General features: G+C 37.7%; 1 protein-coding gene across 2 annotated transcripts in view; it reads right to left on the bottom strand.

The window, feature by feature from the left end:
- JAG2 (jagged canonical Notch ligand 2) overlaps positions 1–22,564 on the bottom strand; it is a 69,771-nt gene that overhangs the window by 16,084 nt on the left and 31,123 nt on the right. Inside the window, exons 4-14 of one of the 2 annotated variants that reach the window (XM_071557372.1) lie at positions 20,464–20,718; positions 19,462–19,522; positions 8,741–8,871; positions 8,240–8,359; positions 5,984–6,097; positions 5,017–5,130; positions 4,351–4,464; positions 3,759–3,805; positions 3,325–3,498; positions 852–1,002; positions 403–567 (exon numbers count right to left, since the gene is read on the bottom strand). In XM_071557372.1, the coding sequence (XP_071413473.1) occupies positions 403–567; positions 852–1,002; positions 3,325–3,498; positions 3,759–3,805; positions 4,351–4,464; positions 5,017–5,130; positions 5,984–6,097; positions 8,240–8,359; positions 8,741–8,871; positions 19,462–19,522; positions 20,464–20,718 (1,446 nt within the window). The remainder of the gene's footprint in view (positions 1–402; positions 568–851; positions 1,003–3,324; positions 3,499–3,758; positions 3,806–4,350; positions 4,465–5,016; positions 5,131–5,983; positions 6,098–8,239; positions 8,360–8,740; positions 8,872–19,461; positions 19,523–20,463; positions 20,719–22,564) is intronic. The other variant, XM_071557373.1, reaches the window with a different exon arrangement.

The following is a 22,564-nucleotide window of genomic DNA, read 5'->3' as shown; positions in this document are numbered from 1 at the left end:
TGCAGCAAGTCAAATGAGAGCATTAAGTTTACCTGGCAAAAATACCCAGGTGTTTACAAAACACCTAGAGCAGCATACACATGCTCCTAAGCTGTGCTGTCAATGTGTCAGTCTCTTCTTTATGATTCTCAGCTTGGAGAGACTTCTAAGACTGTACATAAAGGTAGTAGGCACAGACACATTCAAGTTGGACTAAAACCAGTTTTTCTTCCACGAAGGAGTGTGAACCACTACAAAGACAGCTGCTACCAGAAGCAACTGAATTTCAAGCCGTACATCCAAAACAACACTCTATGCAACTTCATTAACATCTTAATGTTTTATTTCATGCTGTAAAGCTTCATTAAAAAACTAACAAAATTTTAGAGAAAAAAAAATCTTTTATGAACAACTGCTACTTACTTTCATGACAGTATGTTCCAGTAAAACCTCTGTCACAGGCACAAGTAAAATTCCCTCCTGGCTGACTAATACACCGTCCATGAGGCCCACAAACATTAGATGAAATGAAACGGATTCCTTCTTGGGTAGCATTAGTGAAGACTTCTATTGTACAGCTGTCTATTACTAAGAATGAGAAGTATAAGATCAGAGTAATGATCTGCATTGGCAGTTTTTAATTTTAAAAAAGTTTCACAAAAGTTAAAACTAATCACAATTCAATATTAACTATAAGTTAACATCTATCTCTTTATAAATAAAGAGCATTTCTTCTCACAGCCTGACTATTTTACCAAGTCCAAATGAGTACGATAAAAACATTTCTGTGTTATTCTATTCACAACAATACTATTTTTTTTAATAATGTACCACCAATATATCATGACAGATTTCTGGACAACAGCAGGTACCTTTACAAGAATTGTTCTTGCAGTGGTCCTTGAGATGAGAGCAATTTTTTCCATCATAGTCATCAGGGCAGGCACAGTAATAATCTCCTCCCAGATCATAACATTTAGCCCCATTCTGGCAAGGGTTAGGTTCACAGAAATCAATATCCATCTGTAAGAGAGACCACAGTTAGCAGCAGCTGCTTCATCTCCCAGGAGTAAGCAGCATTATCTGCTTTGCCAAAGACACAGATGAAGCTAATGTACAAGGAACCTCAAGTTTTAAGAAGGTTTATGAATCATACATACTGCATTCCATCCTGCACTAAAGAGAAACTGCAGCTTACTTTAGTCTATCCCAATACCAAGCTTTTGTGATACTGCTAAGAGGATACTTCTTTGGAGGAAGCTGAATCACCACATTTGCAATAACTTAGCAAAGAATTACTTAGGCCATTAGGAGACATCTTATTGTGACTGTTGTGGATCATTTTAAGTCACTTCTGTCCTTCACCCCTGTATTCTAAGTGCTGTAACAAAAAAATACCATTGTACTTGTCAGCTTTGAATCTGCAAGAGACTTAAAACACACAGAACTTGAACAAAATCCCATCCTCTAGAGCAACTTCTGCTCCCATCTCAATGAATACATAGAATTTATAAAACCACATAGCTTGGATTGGACCTCTAGAGGTCAGGTACTCCCCACCTCCTGCTCAAAATAGGTCTTAGACCCAGCTGCTCAGGGCCTTAGTCTTACAAATACCACCACCATCGCAATTTACACACAAATGTATGAGGTACCTTTTGAACTCTTGCCATCTGATTCAGAGAGCAAAATTTACACCTAGCTGTCACCACACAACCTTTAACATACACATTGCTGTGGCAAAACAATTCTGCTGCTTTCTGCTTTAGACTGACAAACAAAATCACTGATTTGTGCTGCCCTAAATTGGTCTCAAACTCCACAAAGCAGCCGCAAAAGGGATATTTTTACATCACAGCATCTTTCCTCCAAATTGTTACTTTTAAGAATTGCTTTTCTCCCCTCAAGTCAGTTTTTCCTTCCCATTTCTCTTAAGAGAAAGATAGCTTTCAACTTTACAGGCATAAAACTAAGTCCAGTAGTGGGTTTTGATACCTATTTTTAGCAGTTCAGTAGCTAAATAGGAGAAAAATGCAAAAATAGCCAAAGCAGAAGGAACTCAAATAGTGTTAAGTATTTTAATTCAGAGGAGCATGTACAATTCCAGCTACAATAGAAAAATTTTCTGCAAGCCATTTCGTGCTGTCATTCAAAGCAAGCTATGAAAAAATAGCTAAGGTTTGAGAAAGATTCTCAGATCTTCTCTATCAGATGTCTCCATTTGTTTCCTTCCATTAGTGTAAATTTCCCCTTCCCAATGCAAGTTCAGTAGCTGGTACTTTAGCATCTGGAATCAATGGTAGATATTTCCTGCAACACACAAGGCAAGCAGCCAACTCCTCCCTATTCAAGCACATTTGCTAAAACTTTAATTACACAGTATTGTATGAATCAGTCCAGAGTAATGCACTCAGGTTATGATCCTTATGTAGAAATGGTTCATGAGCTATTAGGTTTTATTAAATTGGTTGGTATCTGCAGCCCTTTTTAATTGTGAATAAGAGGAAGGCATTGCTTCTTTAACAATGAAAATAACAGAATAAAATTGCTCCAGCGTCTAAGAGAGATCACTCCAATGTCCTCCATAAAAAAATTCTGGAGCAATTCCAACAAAAATCTAACCTAATGCCTCCAGTTGATGCTGTCTAGCTATGCTTAACACTTACACAGATTTGACTATCAGCAAGAGCCAGAAAGTGCATACCTAATGCAAAATAATTTTACACTGAAAAGTCTAACATCCTCTCCAGAAAGAAGAATATCTTCATTATTATGAAGTAATTTAGGAATTATCACTAGGACTTCAATATTTCACATTGGAATCCTTAAGCACTAGAACTACATGTTCCTAAAACAAACTCAAACGAAGTTCTGAGAGCGTGTCTGCCTTCCTTTAATAATTACATTAATTATCTACATTATATGATATAAATAATTACTAATTAACATAGCCCTAGCAACAGCAGTAGGATTACTCAAAGGGTAATTCAGTTATGTACTTCAGAGTTATCAGGATGAGAAGCTAAAGCATTCTAGTGTAACAAAAGGACACAGGTCCTGATAATTGCAAAGAAAAATGTTTCAACTTTAAGGAATACCTTAAAACACTTAGGAAGGCCAACACCTATGTGCAACAACTTGTAGTTTATCAGGCTGCAAATTCAAGTGTTAACTGCTACTATGACAGCACTGCACAACAAATTTGCTTATTCAGAGTATCCGGTAACAGCTACGATAGTCAGTAATGCTTCAGCCTTGGGTTACTCCCATTTAAAGCCAGAGATATATTTCTTTCAAGAATTCAATCCATGAGAAGCATTGCAGTAATGTCTCCAGTGCCCTCACCTCACAAAAGACTCCCGAGAATCCCTGTGGACACAGGCAACTGAATCCATTCACCAGGTCTTTGCACCGGCCTCCATTTTGGCAGGGATTGCTTTCACACTCATTTGTTTCTATCTCACAGTTTTTTCCTGTGAAACCACGAGGGCACAAGCAGTGGTAACCATTCACTTCATCCTTCAGAGGCAGGGAGATAAGAAGTGAAAATGGAAGGATTTGTTTATTCATAAAATTTGCACAAAAAAATTCAAGTTATTTTTTTATTCTGGATTTGGGAACAGCAATAGCACCACACAATTATTTTGTGAAATGGGTGCAAGAGTCTGCAAGTAAATACTACACTTTCAATATTTAGCCAACCTGTAATTCTACACTACAGAATTCATAAATAGGCAGAAAAAAATTAACGTCCAATATGGAACATAAGGAAGAGTTACCTTACAAGTCCCTCCATGCTGGCATTGTCCATGACAGTCATTAATATCTATAGATAAAATATGCAAAGCATTAAAATTTATACTGGAAGACTAAGCTGTAAAGTATAGGTTTAGCATAAAAATAGAGAAAATGGAGAAAAAATTATTTTCTGGAAGGGTTTTTCTAGATTTTTTTGACAGAAAACAAGGAAGATTGATGTCTGAAGAGATTCTTATTTTAAAATTGTCTAATAGAAAAATATATTCTATATTTCTATTACAATGTACTAAAAAAATGAGTCAAATATCAGTTAATTTCATTTTAGCATTCAAGTATTTTAAATGGAATCAGTACATATCATTTAGAAACAGGTACAAATGAGTAGAGAGATATATTAGTTATATAAGTGTATAACTGAGCTCATTTTATTACCAATTACCTTTAAAAGTAAGTTTTCAAACAGTATTTTCAATTTTCATTACTATAAGTTAGAAAAATTCTGACAAACAGGTATTTTTATCTTGTACAAGTATGTGTACTATTGCTCATTAGAAAATTTTTTTAAAGAACAACACATCCTACTGTCATCATACATACTAAAGAAATACTAACTGATATGACAATTTACTCCTGTCCATCCTGGAATGCAGTCACAGTAATATCCACCAATGAGATTTTTGCAAGAGTAAGCATTAACACAGGGTTTCCCCTCACACTCATTAGCATCTGTGAAAGAAGAGAAAATAAAGAATAGAATAAAGAACAAACCCAGAAACAGATTACCACAGCACCAAGCAAAGTGTCCATGCAGTCCAAGCATCAGAAGCTCTTATTATACATCGGTAGGGCACTAAATCCATTTACATACCACAGGTTTTTAATACCTATTTGCCTACAGAAGCACATGCATGTTATCTTACTCTTCCCTTTGCCAAAACTCAAAAAGGTAATATGTTAGTCAGGGCAAATCCCTTTCCTGTCCCCATAAGCTTAAGTCACTGTTCTGCCACCATGAAGAAGGAATTACCACCACCAACACTGCATTTTGCAACAGAAAAGTTATGCGACATTATAACTAAGTTTAAGTTAGGGCTTAAGTAACTAGATTCACCTGAAACTTCTGGCTTTAAGATCTATTAAAGAGGAGCCAAGATAGCAACAACAATGCAAATATTCCATGTTTTCTTCAATAAACATCACGCCAGCAACATCCATCATTATTCACTACTTAGGAATAATCTCCAATGGTCATCAAAACTTCAGAAAACAATTACTTACCAAGCTGACAAGTTGCTCCAATCCACTGTTGTGGACATATGCACTCAAATGCATTAACACGATCAATGCAGGTCCCTCCTTGAGCACAAGGGTTAGATGCACATTCATCAATATCTGCAAAGTCAAAGCGTGCCTTCCGTTACATGGTGTAAGTCTTGGCTTAACAGCTTTTGGTTTAAAGTTTTTTTGAGATGAAGGGGGAGAACGTACAAACAACAAGCTTAGGAATACATCATCATTTCTAACCTAACTTTTACTTAGGGTTTTCTCACATCTTTGAGATAGAAATTTTCAGAGTTCCCCTCTCACCTATTTACAAACAGCAGGAAGATTCAGTTAATCTGCCAATTATTAACATATTCATTGAAAGTCATGTTCCCAGATCATGACAATTTCAGCCAGTTTTGCCTTTGTGGTTGGGTGTCTTTTTCGCTTGTTTTTTGTTTGGTTGGTTGCTTTTTTGAGGACATTTGCTGTTTAAAAATGGGTAGACCACCTATGTTCAAAGTCACAGGCAACGTGCAAACCAATTACATAGATCCACAATATATTTCAACTACTTCCCTGTGTTCCAAACCAGACACTTTAGCACTTAAAGGAGTAAATCTACTGTTCTACTGCTTTAAGAAGCAGAGAATCTTTCATGGTCTTTTAAAACGAAATCATTCTGTGTTTTCCTTTAGACTGACTAGGGAGTCAGGAATTGTCAAACAAGCTTTGTCAACAGGGCATTTCTTTGGATATGACTCAGCTATGCTTTTGACAACCTCTAGATCTCAACTGCATCAAGTCAATATTTCTGGCTGCACAGTACTCCTCTTTTCAGTGTACCAATGCTTAGCTGTTATAAGACAAGTAAAGTGAAAGACTGCCACCAAATTCTATACCCACAGAGCATGATGTTATCACATTAGCTGCATCAACCCTTTCAACCTAACAGGTCAGTCACCAGGAAATGCATACCCACCAATAGCACATGTTGGTCCACTCCATCCTGATGGGCAGTGACATTTGAAGCCTGATGAAATTTCATGACAAATTCCACCATTAGCACAGGGATTAGACACACAAGCATGCTCCGCTGGGAAGAAAGAGGGAAAGAAATTCTTGCTAAATACTCTGTCAGTACTCATTAAGGAGAACTTGTGGTTAAAAATTGCATTGATTAAAGGTGACCAAAAGCAAGAGGAGGAGAGGTGCCAGTACAGAAAGTTGGAGCCTTCCTCTCCCAGATGCAGAGAGTTAAAATTCCCAATAGAAAACTAATGCAGGATTTTGCTGAAAGTGCACCATCCTTCCTATCTAAGGACTAGAAAGACTAAATGTAGACAGGTCACTATTTCAATATCCCAGAAACTAGGAGTTCCCCATTAACATACTGCTTCCAGCCATGCACTTCCACCTCCAGAGTACTCCAGGCACCACTTTTAAATTCAGTGAGACAAAACAGATATGCTGTATGCAGAGTCTGAACAGTAGCAGTAGTTTAAGTATCAAAGGTCTGTTTAGCTTCATTCTAATACAGTTCCTTGTAAACAGCAAAGAATAGAGGTGATGCAATTCCAAGCCATGTTGCTCATTGTCACTCCATGTAGGGTGTAAGACTGGCAGAAGCTGCACTAAGCAACAATCAGGTTGAGGAGGGACAAGCTCCATGCCATCACTTTTGGTGTCTCCTACTGAGAAGCCAAGGAAGCTTTTGGAAGGTAGTAAACAATCCCCTTACCAGGTACAGCTTTCTACTGTTGCTAGCATTTATATTTTGGAATTTTTCCTTCAGGGATGTTGTCTATTTTGAAAACTGAGTTTACATTGTCTACGACCTTAAGTACTAGTACCTAAAGCAGCTCATACACCAACCTACCATTAATAATCACAACAGGTCTCAACAATTGGATGGCTCCTTTTTCACTGCCCTCCTCACCTGAAGGGCCAAGGTGCTTCCCCACAGCTTTCAGGGCAAGCTAAGACAAGATTTCATCCATTTTAGCCTAAACTTTGCATCATGTTCTACCAGTGAAAGCAAAATTCAAGTTTTGATTTTATCTTTAATACAGCATAGCAATTTAGGGAAGCTCAAACATCTACAACCTGATTAACTCTAAAAATTTCTGTAATAATTTACTGAACCTAAGGCCAAGCAGTTAAGTGAAAGAAAGAAATGGGTTCTTTCCATCTCAATTTTTAATTACCAAGGCATAGCAAAATTCATAGTGAGAAGACTGGGAATATCATATCTTAAAAAAAAGATTTGACAATCCATCATGACAAGAAACAGAACACCCAACTGAATGGTACATGTGAATAAAGTTAAATCAAAAGTTTTAGTTTTTCACCAAACATCCAATCTTTGAAGCAAAACAAGAAAGAACTAGAAAACTGCACACCTGCCTGTTTACCTCCAAAGAAAGAATAATCAAGAAAAGTCTTCAAATATCAAAGTTGTTCCCAGAACATGAACATTTTGGTCTTTGTGTAACACACACAGATAGTAAAAAGTAACATGCTATCTTTGCACTGTGGTTGAGATACGAAGCAGTTTTTCATATTGGAAAGACATAGATCTGTTAGACTCAAGTCACAGTGCCATACTTTTATCATCAATGCAGTTTAAATGCTTTCCTCTGTTTTGCCAATGGGAACAGGGAAGACACTTTTTGTTCAGACTGCTCAAGGTGACTCTAAAGAGGGTTTGAGCACATTTTCATAGTAATAGACACCTGCATTATTAATCCAAACATACCAGAAGTCCCATATTAAAAGATTATTATGTTTTGATTGATTAAAAAGGATAGTCAATAAATTCAACCAACTTAAAAACTGTGCCAAAACCCCACATCACAGCTAAAACTGAAGTGTCCATCACCGTCACCATCCTTACACCCCAGCTTGCATAAAACCCGTTTGCCAGGAAGCCAGAAAAAAAGGTGTAGCAGGGAGAATTGCAACGGAAAGGTGCATATGTAACCGATTTCCACGAGACTACAACCTAATTGCATGCATGGATTAAGGAAATGAAGAAATCTAAGGGAAGAAATATTCTCAGTCTTATCTAAATCTAAGGGAAACTGCCGCAGCAATTCTGTTGCCTTCAATGGTTTTTTGAATGGCCAGCATAAGGCACTAGACAGGAGAGGTGGTGCTGCCACACTCCCTGCTGCGCATACAGGAATGTCTAAAACAGTTTCAGATTTCCAAAGACAGATGTAATATCCAAAAGTACCAATTTCACAGTTCTTTCCAGAGTAGCCATCTGGGCAGGCACAGCGATATTCATCCGGTTCGGTGTTCATACAGGTTCCACCATTCAGGCAGGGATGGTGATTTCCACAGTAATTCAGATCTGGACAGAGAAAAGTGTCAGTCAACAGGGAACACAAATCTTGCCATTTTAATTGCTAGTCAGATACACAGATGCCTTTCTAACTTGAACATCCATTCACCCACATCATCCCCATATCCATGAGCTAGTCCGTCATCTGGTAACTATCCATAGAACAGGGAAGAATGAACAAGAGAACTGCATGAGTTAGAAGAGTCAGGACAATTCTAGGCCTTTTGTCTTAAACTTCTTATACTTATGATGCTTAGGCACCATCTGCCATAAAAGAATTAAGGCACAGAAACACTGAGGTAGTTGCACACTAGCAGAAAAAAGGGGTTAATGAGTTATCAGTTAATCATGCAACTTAATTTATTTCTCCTGTACATTAATGTTAAGTACCTTTGTTACAGAGCAGGCCACCCCAGTTGGTTTCACAATTACACTGCCATGGTTCATTACAGCTCCCATGAGCACAGCCTGGGTAGCGGACACACTCATCACAGAACTGTCCTTGCCAACCATAATGACACCTAAGATGTAAGTTCACATGTTAAAAGTTAGCAACATGATGCTTAATTATCAGCATTACATGTATTGAAAACACTAAACTTACCATTCTCAAGAACAAGGTCAACTGCCCAATGCACAACAGATAACAAGACTTTATTTATCCTGTTTAGAAGGGACATACTAGTCCTGTTGAACATCCTTACTGGAACTCATCCTGCTCAATTGTATTGCACATCCTGGCAACAAACACCACCAACCACTATGTGTTTATGAGAACTGTACATCAATTAGCTGTTCTTTCACAAGAAGTCCCATCTCCACGTAATCATCTCACACTAGGATAAAAATTGTGATTGATACAAAAAAAGTTGAAATTGCTTCTCAGAAGGAGATTGCTGGCTTACTGCATCAAAGCACTGTAGTGTTTTTTCCATGAACAGAGATTTCAAGATAATAGCTACTTTGCTCTAGAGTGCTACAGCCTGAAAAGACCAGTGCAGCCAGAGAGGCAGCAGTCTTGTTAATTTTCTCAAGGCCTAATTTCTCAAAAAAACCCTTTCTACAGATTTGGTTCATTATATCCTCAGTGTTCTCTACTGGTACTATGGAAAAAGTACTCTTTGGAGAAAAAAGAAGCAAGAAGAGAAACAAAAGCCATTAATATAGTATCCATTTGTTTTAGAGTTAAATGTTTTTCCCCAAGATTTTTTCAGAGATCACTATCTTTATGTTAATCTGTGACATAAGTCTGGTAGCAGAAGCAACTGTTTATGGTACAGAAAAGTGTTCAACTCTGAACTTATTAAAAAAAAAGAGCTAATAGTTTTTCTTAACATGTATTTCACACATTTTAAGTAACAAGAAATAGTAAGCTTGCTCTTTTCAGCCAACAAAACAAGTGTTCTGTCTGCTAAACAGTATTTCTTATACAAAATTTAAGAGACATACTAACAACAAAGAGATGCATAAAACACACTGAATGGGAGTTGGGCACATGCACATCAATGTGACACTAATGCCTAGAGGGGAAAAAAAGCATTAGAAATTAACCTATACATGTTTTAGATTTAACACTACTATTCTACTATCCACATGATTTGAACAGCATAAAACAGAAAATAAATTAGGCCTTTGGAGTATAGTGAGAGAAGACAAGAAGAAGTAATAATGAGCAGTTCCTTGTGAATCCATCCCCTTCCACTGTTTCACTGAGCTTCTTCCACTGTTTCACTGAGCTGGATCAATCCCCAGAGAAACAGAACAAGTTGTGCTGGCAGCATACTATTTACATGTGTAGAGGGAATCTAGATGCAGATCTTTGCAAGATTGTTTTTCCCATATAAACTCCTAGAATTACTCTGAGTTCTTCGTCCCAGTACCTGGTCCGCCACTGAAAACCTCACAGTTGTGGGATCCCTAAGGGGAACCTCAGCTGTGTACCCAGCCCAGAGGCCTCCATTGCTCATCCAAGCAAGGCTGTCAAAAGCCTGGAGACCATACATATTTTTGATGCAGCTTTTTTTTGCTGTATTAGCAGTAAGAGGAAACAAATACTGCTCCTGCTATATTTGATCTCTTCCTTCCTCCTTAAGGACAGAAAAATCTTTTCAGAGGGTGGTAATAAACAATAAATCCCACCACTTTATTGGTCCCAACCCAAATCTCATCTATGCCAAACTTGGCATTGCTGCCAGTGATTCACCATGACTATCCTAGCCAGAGCCAACTCCCCACCCACATACAACAAGCATTTTCAAGAGCTGAAAGTCTGCATCACAAAGCAAATAATCACAATATCTCAACTTGTTTTCTATAGCCAATGGATAACAAGTTTCTTTGTTTAACATTGCACTGGTACTTAAGAGTACAAGGAAAAATACTGACACCTTCTCGAACTTGAAGGCATCTTAAGCACCTACTTGAGTTTGTAGGTATGCCTGATGGCATTAGAGTTAGTTCAGCAGAAGAAAGGTCACTGCTTTTTCATTATATTCAACACAATCAAAGTTTACTGTTAAAAGCTACCACCGAGCCTGAGGGAAATAATTTCTAGAGGCTAAAAGCAGTCCAAAGGAACACACTGTTTACAAGTCAAAAGGTTACTATGTGGTAAGCAGAGGAGCCCTCAGTTTACAAGGAAGAGTAAATTAGGATTTCCTCTTGAACAGGAAGTCTGGTTGCATCCTACATTAGCAGGTGCTAGAGCAGCATTAATTCCACTTCCTTCTAAAAAGATAATGTTTGCATGGATCGTGGCTCACCCTTAGAGCAAGATGTGATCAATAGAGAAACCTTTTCAGAAATGAGTATCTTGTCATTTATGAGAAAAATATCAAGCCAAAACACAAGGATGAAAAAGGTTAACGATCCACTATATGGGAAGTCCAAAAGGTACAGACAAAAGCAACATCATATAGAAAAAAAAAAGAAAAAATTTCCCACCAGAATTCCTTTTTAAGTACCAACCACTTGGGTAAAAGACGTAAGGAAACTGCTAGTGCAACTAACAGTTGGATTCTTCCTGCCTCCACCCCCCTGCCCCAGTAGAGAATCAACTAAATTGCAATTCTAAATTTTTCACATCTGACTAAGTAAGAAAGCCAAATATGGAGAATCCATAAGGATTCTCATTGTTCAAGGGACAAAGAAAATTCTTATTGGAATCAAGATTCTACTTCCTTTGTCCTTCCCCTCTGCTGACTTCATCAGCTCTAACTTGTCTTTACAACCCAGCACAGGCAAAACAAAAATCAGACCTGGCTTAATCTTAGCCCTTGCTGGGTTATTAGCAGTACAAAGAAGCTACCATAAATAGATTGTTGCAGTTTAGTAACTTCCTGATGGGAGGTTGAAGTACAGGCATCTGCTCCCAGACCAAAGCATCCTTTAGGGTCAGAATTAACACAGAGTGTAGTAGGGAACGAAGAACAATTGTTAGCTCTTGAAACCAAGAACTTGCAGATGAGATCTGGTAATTCTACAGGTACATTTCACAGTTTCCATTTCCTTTAGATGAGAGTCTGGTAACAATAGAAAATGATAATTCAAATAAAAGGCTGGAGGAAGGTAGGTGGCAGAAGTCAACATTAGCAAAAATTCTTGGTAACATTTCAGTCTTTAGATTAAAAAAATTTGCAACGCTGCAGAAAAAAACCCCACACAGTTGTCATTGACAAGTAGATAAAACCACAGTAATCCAGCTCAGTGCACACTTGGTAAGACAATGGGGCTTCAAACAACTAAATTCCAGGATAAGGAAAAGACTTTCTACATTACATCTCAGTGTGTTTAAAGTAGTAAATTTAAAATCAAGGAAACATGCAGAAGCACTCATCAATATACACAGTTCAGAGGTACCTATGTCCTCAGAGGGAAATAGCAGGGAGACATGGGGAAAGGGAAAAAAAATAGCAGATTTGGTGTGGTTTCCCCCCGGCCCCCTCCCCTGGGCCATTAAAAAGCTAAATTTGTCAAGTTCAGTAACAGATTTTTCTACAGAACTCTGCTTTCCCTATGTTCTTCTGGAACAGTTATAATTAAGGAAAAAGCTGACAGTGGTCTTTGCTTTCCTCTTGGGATATTTATGTTGTAATTACTTTGTGAGAGCTAGGTTGAAATCCAGCATTTCCAAATCAGATGGAACAAGCTGTTCAAAAGATCCCATGCTCTTGTATGTAAAATGATACATTACTGAGAGGACAAGGCACGGAGCAATCTGGTCTAACTAGACCTCCCTGGGCAAGGAGGTGGGACTAGATGATCCTGAAAGTATTGTCCAGACTCCATTTTATTATAAATTCTACAGTGGCAATTAGTGAAGTGAAGTGGAAAGGTAAAGAGATCCTGGTGATCTGAAAATCAGGTCCCTCAGCACCTTGCATGAAGAAGCCCTCCTTATCCAAAAGGAGGATGCCTATCTGCTAACACAGCAAAATGGTCAACTTTAACCCAGCTGTTTTGAACTATCTTCACACATGGTTTATTCTCTTGGTTCAGTCACTTCTGGTTGAGAGTCCTGAAACTCCTGTGCAGGAAGTTCAGCTGGGCACATCTCATCCAATTGCTAATCTACTCTGGTTAACCTCACAAAAAAAGCCTTGTAACACCCAAGACCAAGAGGATATCTAAAGTTCTGTTCTACACCTATCTGTAGATCTTTGTAGATCTATCTGTAGATCTTTGTCAGCACTTTGTATAAATACACTTAAACCACTAATACGAAGAAAGTCAAAACTATTTCTGCAGTCTAGGCCAGAATATGGGACCTAAAAATCAGTTTAAGGAAGGTGGTAGGTAAGCCTTTATGTATCACAAGTTACAGCTTATTGGTATATTGTACATCCTACAAAGGCTGAAGATCATTGTGACGTATTCAGACATCTTTTCTTAGGCAGGCTTTTTGGAGGAAGCTTCTCCCAATCATGTTTCAAGTGGAACCTGAGGCCAAAACACTCAACACAGGAAAATGAAGCAGAACACTGACATTAAGAGCAGAAGCAAAATGCATCATTCAGGGTGGAGGAGAAATAACCCTCTTAAATGGAAAACCAGTAAATTTTCTAATGACATGAACAGGATGGTGTTGCATAGGCCAGAACAATAGCTTTATATTAGTTATTCACTTAAAATAACTCTAAGAAAGTCTGTTTAAACTTTTAAGGGATTACTTGTTGTATAGCAGGCAGCAATATTACCCAGCTGCTAGACCTACAATCCTGAGCATCTGGATTCAATGTTAGTAGGTAGAACAGTACTCATTCAGTAGGATTTGTCACAGAAACACTTTGCCTACTTTTCTACCTCTGAAATAAGCAAGATAATTTTGTGAATAGTAAAGGAGAATATGCTCATTAATGAACTCAATTACCTGAAAACTTGTTATCTTTTCCTCTTATCCCCAGCATTCTTATTACACCAAAAGATACAAGGCCTTGCCTACAAGCTTTTTTCTCCTCTAATAAACAAAGTTATTGAAAGCTAAGTGTCTCTGTGCAGTACTATTTAGAGTTTTGAGAATTAGTTGATACAAGGGATGGTTCAAAATATTTTAGCCAGAACATTGCTTAGTTAACTTACAGTAAGTGGCTCTAAGGGTGTGTCTGTATTTGCATTAGTTCACACTCGGAACATGATTTTTTTAGGTGAACTGCCTGATCATTCCTGTTGGTGTGTTGGTTCACATCACAGAGCTGTTTTGGAACAAAGGAATTGGATTCCTTTTAGGTTAAACTAAGGTAACATAAGACAATGTGTGCCAGGAGAACACCTAATGTGTTCCAGCTGCAGACACTCAGTCCACACGAACAGACTGGAGCTACTCTAAATTTTAAAACCCTGAAGTGTTTTGAGTACAGGTAGTGGGGTTCTCAGTGTTGCTTTGATCTACTGCTCTACTTCGGCTGCACTATCTACACTGTTGTAAACACAAGTTAAAGCACTCCATGTTTTTACTTCCTGTACACCTGCTCACATTCTCCTGGAAGCAGCACCCACCTTTAGGATACATTCTGTGCGTTCCTACCCACTAATCATCCAAGCAAGCGAACACAGAGTGTGCCTCAGTTCACTGACCAATAGAGAGCCAAAACATGGGATTCTTTGTCTAACTTAATGTCTGCTTGTGAAACACTTGTCAACATTCCCAAAAGGCTTACCACTAGGACATCAAAAACAATAAAAGTATACTGACTCTAACAAGAGGCAAGAGAACTTAATATGATGAAAGCCACAGCAATTCTAATAATTTTACACGGTCTTTGAAACCTGAAGCTATGCTATGCTATCTCACAACAAAGAGCTGACAGGAGATGATGTCCCAGTGCTGGTACCAAGTGTATTCCTGCAGGGCCAAAAGAGCAACCTTAAGCACTTCAGGGACCATAGGCAGTCCAATGTTGCAGGAATTTAAGTGGTCGGATGCACACTGCTCAAACAAAACTTCATGTTTACTGCTCAGAGCAGCTTATGAGATTCCTCATAATTCCATTATGAAACAACTGTGGAAGTTCCCCACCTCTTACTTTCCTCCACTTTTAAGAAGCAGGAATTCTATTTCCTTTTTTCAGCTGTGACCTTTTGTTAGTCCTCTACAGTCTTTCAATAACAGCCTGTTTTGAAAAGCCTCACTGGATTACCTTGAGCATAAGAATGAGTTTACAAGACTCTGGGTGCCCTTTTTAATTGCTTTTGGGTTTGGGTTTTTTGTTTAAGTTTAGGCAGAGCTCACCAATGCTGATGTTAACCATGTTATCTACCCAACTCCTTAAAAAACACAAATATGATAATACTACTGGTAGGCCTTCTAATGAAAAGGATAGGAAGACTATGCAAGTCTAAGATTTAACAATCTCCAGGACACTACTACACCCCCAATACTCCAGGTAGGTGTAGCTCATTTTGCAAATCAAGCTTCTCATCCTGCATCTCCATAAAGGAAGTACTGAATAACAGTTGAGCAAAGTGACAAATGAAGCAAGCAAAACCATTTGGGAGATGCCTGAAGCCCTTGCAGGCTCTGCTGGATACAAGAAATCAGCCTTGCAAGCAGGGCTGATGTGGAATACAAGGACTACAGAAGGCAAGGCACTGGACAGAAAGTTTGATAATCTGTTTCAGTGGGACAAAAAGTACATGATTAAAAAAAAAACCTTCAAAACCAAAAACCTCACCAACACCATAAACCTAAATTTTTGTCACATATAGTTCAAAATTAGTTCTAGAATACATCGGTTCAAAGCACATAAACGTTACAAGTTTTTGTTAAAAGTATGCTTGCTTTGTTCCCCTTGCATTAAATTCACATTTAAGTACTATTAACAATCCCATTTGTAATTCATTTCAGTACTATTAACGATCCCATTTCTAATTAATTTCAGTTACTCTACACATTCTAAAGAAATCAGAGTTCTGTAAAGTAAGACTGGCATTTCCCAGAACATAATCCAGGTTCTACCATGGCTCCAGAAGCTGAACACAAGCTGAGCAGTGTTAAGGATTTGATTCCTTTTGTTTTGCTTTGGATGAGAAATTTAAACATTCAAAGGCAACAGGAAAATTAAAATGACTTCTGAAAATTCCATCATCCTGGCAGGAATATGACAACGTAGGCCAGATATGAGGCATATCTGGACCTCAACCAAAGCCATACCACTCTGGATAACAAGGAAGTGAAAGATGAAGCTGTTAAGCCTAGTGACAGTTTATGAGTGGTACCAAACATACTCAGGTCAGCAGTTTTAATGGAGGAAGGAGACTGTCACTTGTGGTTTCTCCATCTTCAACTTTGTTAATTTCATAAGGTGATTGAACTTAAGCCAGATATGAGCCATTAGATCAAACTTCATTCTCTTCTAGACAGCTTAATGGAATTTAACAAAGTACTTTGAGTGATGTAAAAACATACAAAAAGCACCAACATCATGGCTCAGCAATGTTGCTTCTTTGATAATCCTTCCTCCTACTTTGGCCTGGTGAAGTGAATAAACAGGACCATTTGGTCTGCCACTACAGACTAATGTTTATTGACTTTCTTTATCCACTATGGATAGAGATTGGTTTGTTTTTATTTTAAGAATATGGCAATTTCCCATCCTTGCAAGACTTAGCTAAGTTGCTTTTACTTTCCTCAAGGATGTAATTTTTTTCTCATTATTCAGGAAATTTTTATTGTTGCTGAACTGCCCCCACAATGACAAAAACCTATAGCCTGGAACCAGTCACACCATAAAGTATTTCCTACATCATGTCACCCCTACATTTTTTTTTTCATTTAGATGAAAACTCAACAGAAGAAATGGAAGAACATCTCACCACTAACTTTGTCAAAACGACCTCACCCAACAGATGGTGTGCAATTAGAACTAACAGCATATCCTTTATTAACAGTCTGAGGCAATTTCACTATTTCTAAGATCAGGTTTTAGTCTAACTTTTAATCCAAGAACAGTTCTAAATTACATTGGAACATAAAGAACAGAGGGTAGATCCTTTCTATAAGAACTAAGCTGAAGCATTAAAGCCACTCCTTAAGTTATCTGCCTTGCTCATAGAAACCCTTTTTCAACTACTCTATTTACAAACACCACTGAAGATTTTGGCAACTAAGTAGCTATTGGCAGCAGTAGATTTCCAAGCATCTCACACCCATATTTTTCTCACATTTTCCTTTTCTTTCTGAATTAAAAAGGACATTGTTTTCACCTGTTAAGTGACAGTAGCAACTGCCCAAAGAGCAGGATGAAGGAATCTAGATTAAAATTCAATAGCACCAAACATAGCAGTTTCTTTTAAATAACAGCTTCCTTTGTACTGCTGAAGATAAAGGTCATATCTGCAAGCCTTGTTTATTTTTAGTTCAGCATCATTTTTCTACAGAAAGTATTATCCTTTTCTGTTAAAAGCAACATTTCTAACAGTCTAATAACTATTACAGAATAAAAGTTAAAGACAGCTGCGTAAACACACTCAGGCTACAGAAGAGGTAGCTGAAAACATTCTGTAGTTTTGCAAATAGAGTGGCCATACCTAGAAAGGCCATGGTTCTCAAACTTGCTGGTCACAGATCCATCACTTCAGCAGACAGGCATTATGAAACAAGGCATATAATACCTTATTCCTTCCCTCAGTACTTTCTTTCAAATGACAGAATCCACCCCAAAAAAGAGTGAGATATCTGGACAGATTCCTTAAATAGACTCAGTGTTACTTTTGTGAGCTTAGTTTAGCTGGCTAGGTTGCAAGGGGACACCTGGACTTCAGTATCAGATACTTCTTCACATCAGCAACAGGCTGTAAGAGAAGGTTTTGCTTCTGTAAGACTACATATTGATGCTGTAAGTTAAAAAGGAAACTGCACCAATCCCTCTCTCCCTCCTTACCCCTGCAAACCACTCCCCACCAAAAAAGGTCCTGCTTTGTATTTGCATAAATCTATTTCTTTTATACTTGTAGCCAAAGACTTCTTGCATTTAAAAAGCAAATATTCACAAGCTCCAAGGACGCTCCTCTGAAACCTACAGGACTCCAGAAACCCATACATGAATCAAAATTCATTAAAATAGGTTCTCAGGGGAAAAGTATTCCTGGAATGCTCAAGGGAAGGAGTTCTTCCTCCTCAGGTAGAAGTGACACTAACCCACCCCAATCACAATCTCTATTTGAAACATTAAAAAAAAATCAACAGCAGAAGGGGCACACAATACTTAAAATCACAAGGAAAATATTTAGTGATATGGAAAGATTACAAATAACTTTATATAGAAATATTCTTTCTTACAAAAAAAGTCATAGTTTAAATATCTGCCTTGAAAAAAATATTTTAAGGGAGTTTTTATAGCTCTTGAGAAGTGAAACCCCACACTGAAGTGCTGTACTTCAAATTTACAAGTTTAACAAGTTTACAGAATTTACAAATTTTACAAGTTTTCATTTTGATCTGAGAGCTACAACACCCCAAACCTTCAACAACTCAGCTGCATCTGATGGAAGTTTTGGGGCAGTAAAACCACTCTGTGGTGCGAAGATTTAAGTCTTACTTTGTCATCTGCCATATCTCACTGACAGAAACTTCAGGCTCTCCAGCAGGATGGGACTTGTCCACACGTCACCTACCACAGCTCACAAACTGGCACCTCAAACCCAGCTCAGCTCTAAGCCCAACCAAACTAAATTATCTGCATCCTATCTCTGCCACTTCTGTGACCATTGTAGTAGTAAGCAGTAGATGAAGCAAAATTGCCTTAAACTCACAGCTTGCCACAAGGGCATTTGTCAGCTCCCAGGGGTTCTGGCAGCCAGTTCAGTTTCGCATCATTCCAATCAAGCAGGTTCAACACAGCTTACTAAGGAACTACAGTTAAATCTATTCTTACAATGATTCATACCACTATGACCACAAATAAACTCAAGAACTTACACTGAATCCCAAACTTGCAAGTAGCCCTGTCCCCTTTCTTCAATAGCCAGTGTAAAAATAACACTCATTTCCCCTTGACCTACTACATTGAATGCCTGAACTTTTACAGGAAAACCATCAAATGCCTTGCTATCACAATCTACTTAAACTGCATCATGAAGTTAAAGGTTCTGTTCTCTCATATTTAGGGACCAAAAAAATTTACTTGGGGGAGAAAGTTTAGGTTGGGGTTGGTACTGTACTCCATTACTACCAAATTTCTTTTTTTCTTGGGCCAAAGTTTGGTGATCAAAATACATATTGAGTGTTCTAGGACTGGGAGCATTCCCTGATCATAACACTCCAAAGAGCAAGCAGCCCTTTCTATGTGATAGGAACAAGTAGCATATAGAGATCATAAAAGAATTCTGAAAATAATAAACCAAAATACTTTTCTCATTTGAAAAAGGCACAGTTCTGAATTACATGAAGCAAATCTGTTCAGTCCTATGTGTGCAAAATATGGAACAGCATCACAAAACAGTATAAAGTATATGCAGTTCTTACACACGTGGCATCTATTTCAGATCTATTTCCATTCACATTCTTGAACAGAATTTTCCCATTTTAATGTAGACCTTTAAAAAGTAGCAACATACACAGAAAACACTAGAGATCAGTACTCCTGAACAGAAGATACTCAAGCATGCAGACTTACTTGCATTCCCCAGGTACACTGCAACCCCCATGGAGCAAATTACATCCTTGTTTACACACAGCTGCAAACACAAAAAGATTTAGGCATCAGTCCGGGCAGTCAGGTATCCATTAGGGCAGCAGCAATCTGGAAATTCTGTCATTTAGCCCGTCTGTTGCTTGAGCAAAGCAGATTGTCTTCTGCCATGTTCTAACAGCTGTTGCTTCCAGCTATTTCACAAAACAACCCCACTACAACCAGAAAGGTGTGCAGCAAGACTGTCAGCACTGAAACATTTATCAAAGACAGCTATTTTTAAAATCTGGTATTATGCTGGAAATCTTTTACTTCAAATGATACCTAGGACCTCGAGTAAGCCCTGAAAATGGCCCTCCCCATCATTAACAAGTTTCTGTTTAAGAGGAACAGAAGAAACAAAACGAAGAAGCCCTCAGCAGAAAGAAGAGTAGGTCAAATAATTTTAGTACTAATTACTTACTGAAGACAAAAGGCAAAGAGATTTGACTGAGTGGCATATTAAAAGAGATGACTACACTTGAATTTCTGTTCACATTAAGAGCTATCAAAAAGCTTTCAGCTTTGCATACTTCACACTTACAACTTTTTCATTTGTAAGAACAGTGTTATGAGGACATTTCTACAGGATTAAAGTCTACAGTATTACTGATCATATCAAAGCAACAAAAATCTTATGTTAGTGGATGTAATACATGATTTTGCTTTGAGAAAAGGCTACCACTGAATAAAGGCAATTCGTAAAAAGACGTTTCACAGTTTTGAATACTGAATTTAAGTGTCCACAGAACACACCAGAAACAACACTGTATCCCGTGCTCTACTCTTCACAGAGGATGTTTTATTTCAAAGATTTGTATCTAAAGGACAAAGTCTGTATGGGCTAAAATTAATACGCTTTGAGCCTGACATCACAAATACCTACTGCAGTTTATAGCTATTATATATATACACTAGAGCTAATCTCAAACAAAGGAAACATACTACCTTGTTTACATTCTTCTCCCATCCAACCTTCCATGCAGGCTTTGTTTCCATTTTGATCGCATGTGTAGTGACCAACAAAGTCATCTCGAGGGCCACAAAATTTATTGCACAGGGCACTGTAGTAATTTTCATCACACTTCACTCTTATTTGTACTTCAAAATGGGCAACAGGACCATTAATTTGTAGTGTCTTCCATCGATCTTCTGGGTTGATCATGCCAGCATGTGCCACTCGTTCTATTAATAAGTCTTCACCTTTTTTTAAAAAAAAGTTAAATTCAACAGGTGGTAAGTTCAATAGCACACAAGAACATATAGAATGCAATCAAAGGTATTCAACTGATTAAGATAAAACACAGTAAAGAAAACATTAGGATGATAAAGATTTACTGTGCAATTGAATTTTCCTTTGCCTTGCAAAGTTCATTACAGGAAGGCCAATTTAAAAAAGCATCCCAAAGGAAATATTAAAAAATCCTGGAACATAATCCATAGGAAATAGCTTATTTTTCAAGGCAGCCAAACACACCACACCCACATGCTGACAACTAGCAGCTTTATCTTGATTTGAGGCTCTTTTTGCCTCCTTTTTGTTCCTATAAAATTGCAAAATCTGCACAATCTAGTAGTTGAGATATTAAAGTTCTCTGCTGCTAGTTTAATTTTAAATATTAATCAAAACAATATATTCAATATCTTGTGAAATGCTCTGGTGGGCTTGCATTATTATACATAATCTAGCTTGGTCCATTTTACTGTTCCCTCTACTACAAAGGCAAAACATCTTTAATAAGCATTTCATACAACACTGTGCAGCTAATATTTGACATTTTGAAAAGAAATAAAGAAGCAAACCAGCATTATCAAGGCCCATTTCTCAAGTCTATATCCAGTTTATACTTATTCCCAGTGAAACTACTGATAACTGAGATCCCTGTTGCAATACACGCTATAAGCATCCTGTCTTGTCCTCATAGAAAACAGCAGCACTGCTACTGCCAGGTTCCATTAAATGAGACCAAATGTGCACAAAGTATTATGTATCACAGGGGACAAGAGGATTTTAGGATACAAGACTGCCAACACAAAGTATTTTCATTTTTATGAATATCCATTGTGTATTTTTATCCATGTAATTCTTGATATAGAAACTTCAGTACTAGGAGAAGAGACACAAACACGGTCAGTACAATGAAATTATACAATTGCTTCAGCAAACATTGAGACTAAGCAAAGCACAGTAAGGGCAGACAATGAGTAACCCCAGTGAAAAGAGTTGTCTAAGAGTTTCACTATTCAAATCTCGTACCATTCTACTTCAAGAGTTTTTCGAGGTGACTGCAAGATGCAGCTGAAACTCCAAGAACTATTTAAGGATAAGAAAAAGGTACAGAAGATCCACTTTTATACATTAATTTCATACCCATTTATGAAACAGCTATAATAATGACAGCTAAGAGCTTTAGCATCCATTTTCTTTAAAAAAAGTTTCTTTAAAATACATGTTAAGAGAAATGAAGAACCAGAAACTTGCATACAGAAAGAGGCTAAAATTGTAGTGAGATAAAGTCTAAAGTTCAAACTATTAATAATATAAAACACACCAAGAAAGTAATATTAAGGTACCATTCACAGAAAATGAATTTCACCTACTTACTTTCTAGAACTCATTAACTTTTTCTCTTTAGGAAACAAAGCCAAAGGAATGACTGTTTCTCAACTATAAAGTTACTGACAGCACAGAATTATCCTGTGCCTCTACTACCAAAGCTGAACTTTCCCCTCAGCATGTAAAAGAACTCAAGTGACAACTTTCAGTCATTGAAACGTTAAAGGAAAGCTACACAAACAGCCAGCTCTTGATATCTTTTTTTGAGTTTCCTTCCATAAAAATGTTTCCTCTTAAAATTGAACTTTTTAAAAAATTAACCTTTTAATCAAGCACTGAAAGTACTCCCAGTTATGAACACATCTCTCTGTGTTAATACTAAAAGTGGTATTGCCATGTATAGGCTACAAGTCATGCTTGCCTGGACTAGCCTGCACAAAACATTTCTTGGCCAGCCAAGACACATTGAAGTCTATCCCTGTTCTTTAACTC

Source organism: Pithys albifrons, chromosome 6, assembly GCF_047495875.1.
Source record: "Pithys albifrons albifrons isolate INPA30051 chromosome 6, PitAlb_v1, whole genome shotgun sequence".
Taxonomy (NCBI): Eukaryota; Metazoa; Chordata; class Aves; order Passeriformes; family Thamnophilidae; genus Pithys; species Pithys albifrons.
Note: the sequence above shows the minus strand (reverse complement) of the source record. Positions and strands in the feature narration are given on the sequence as shown.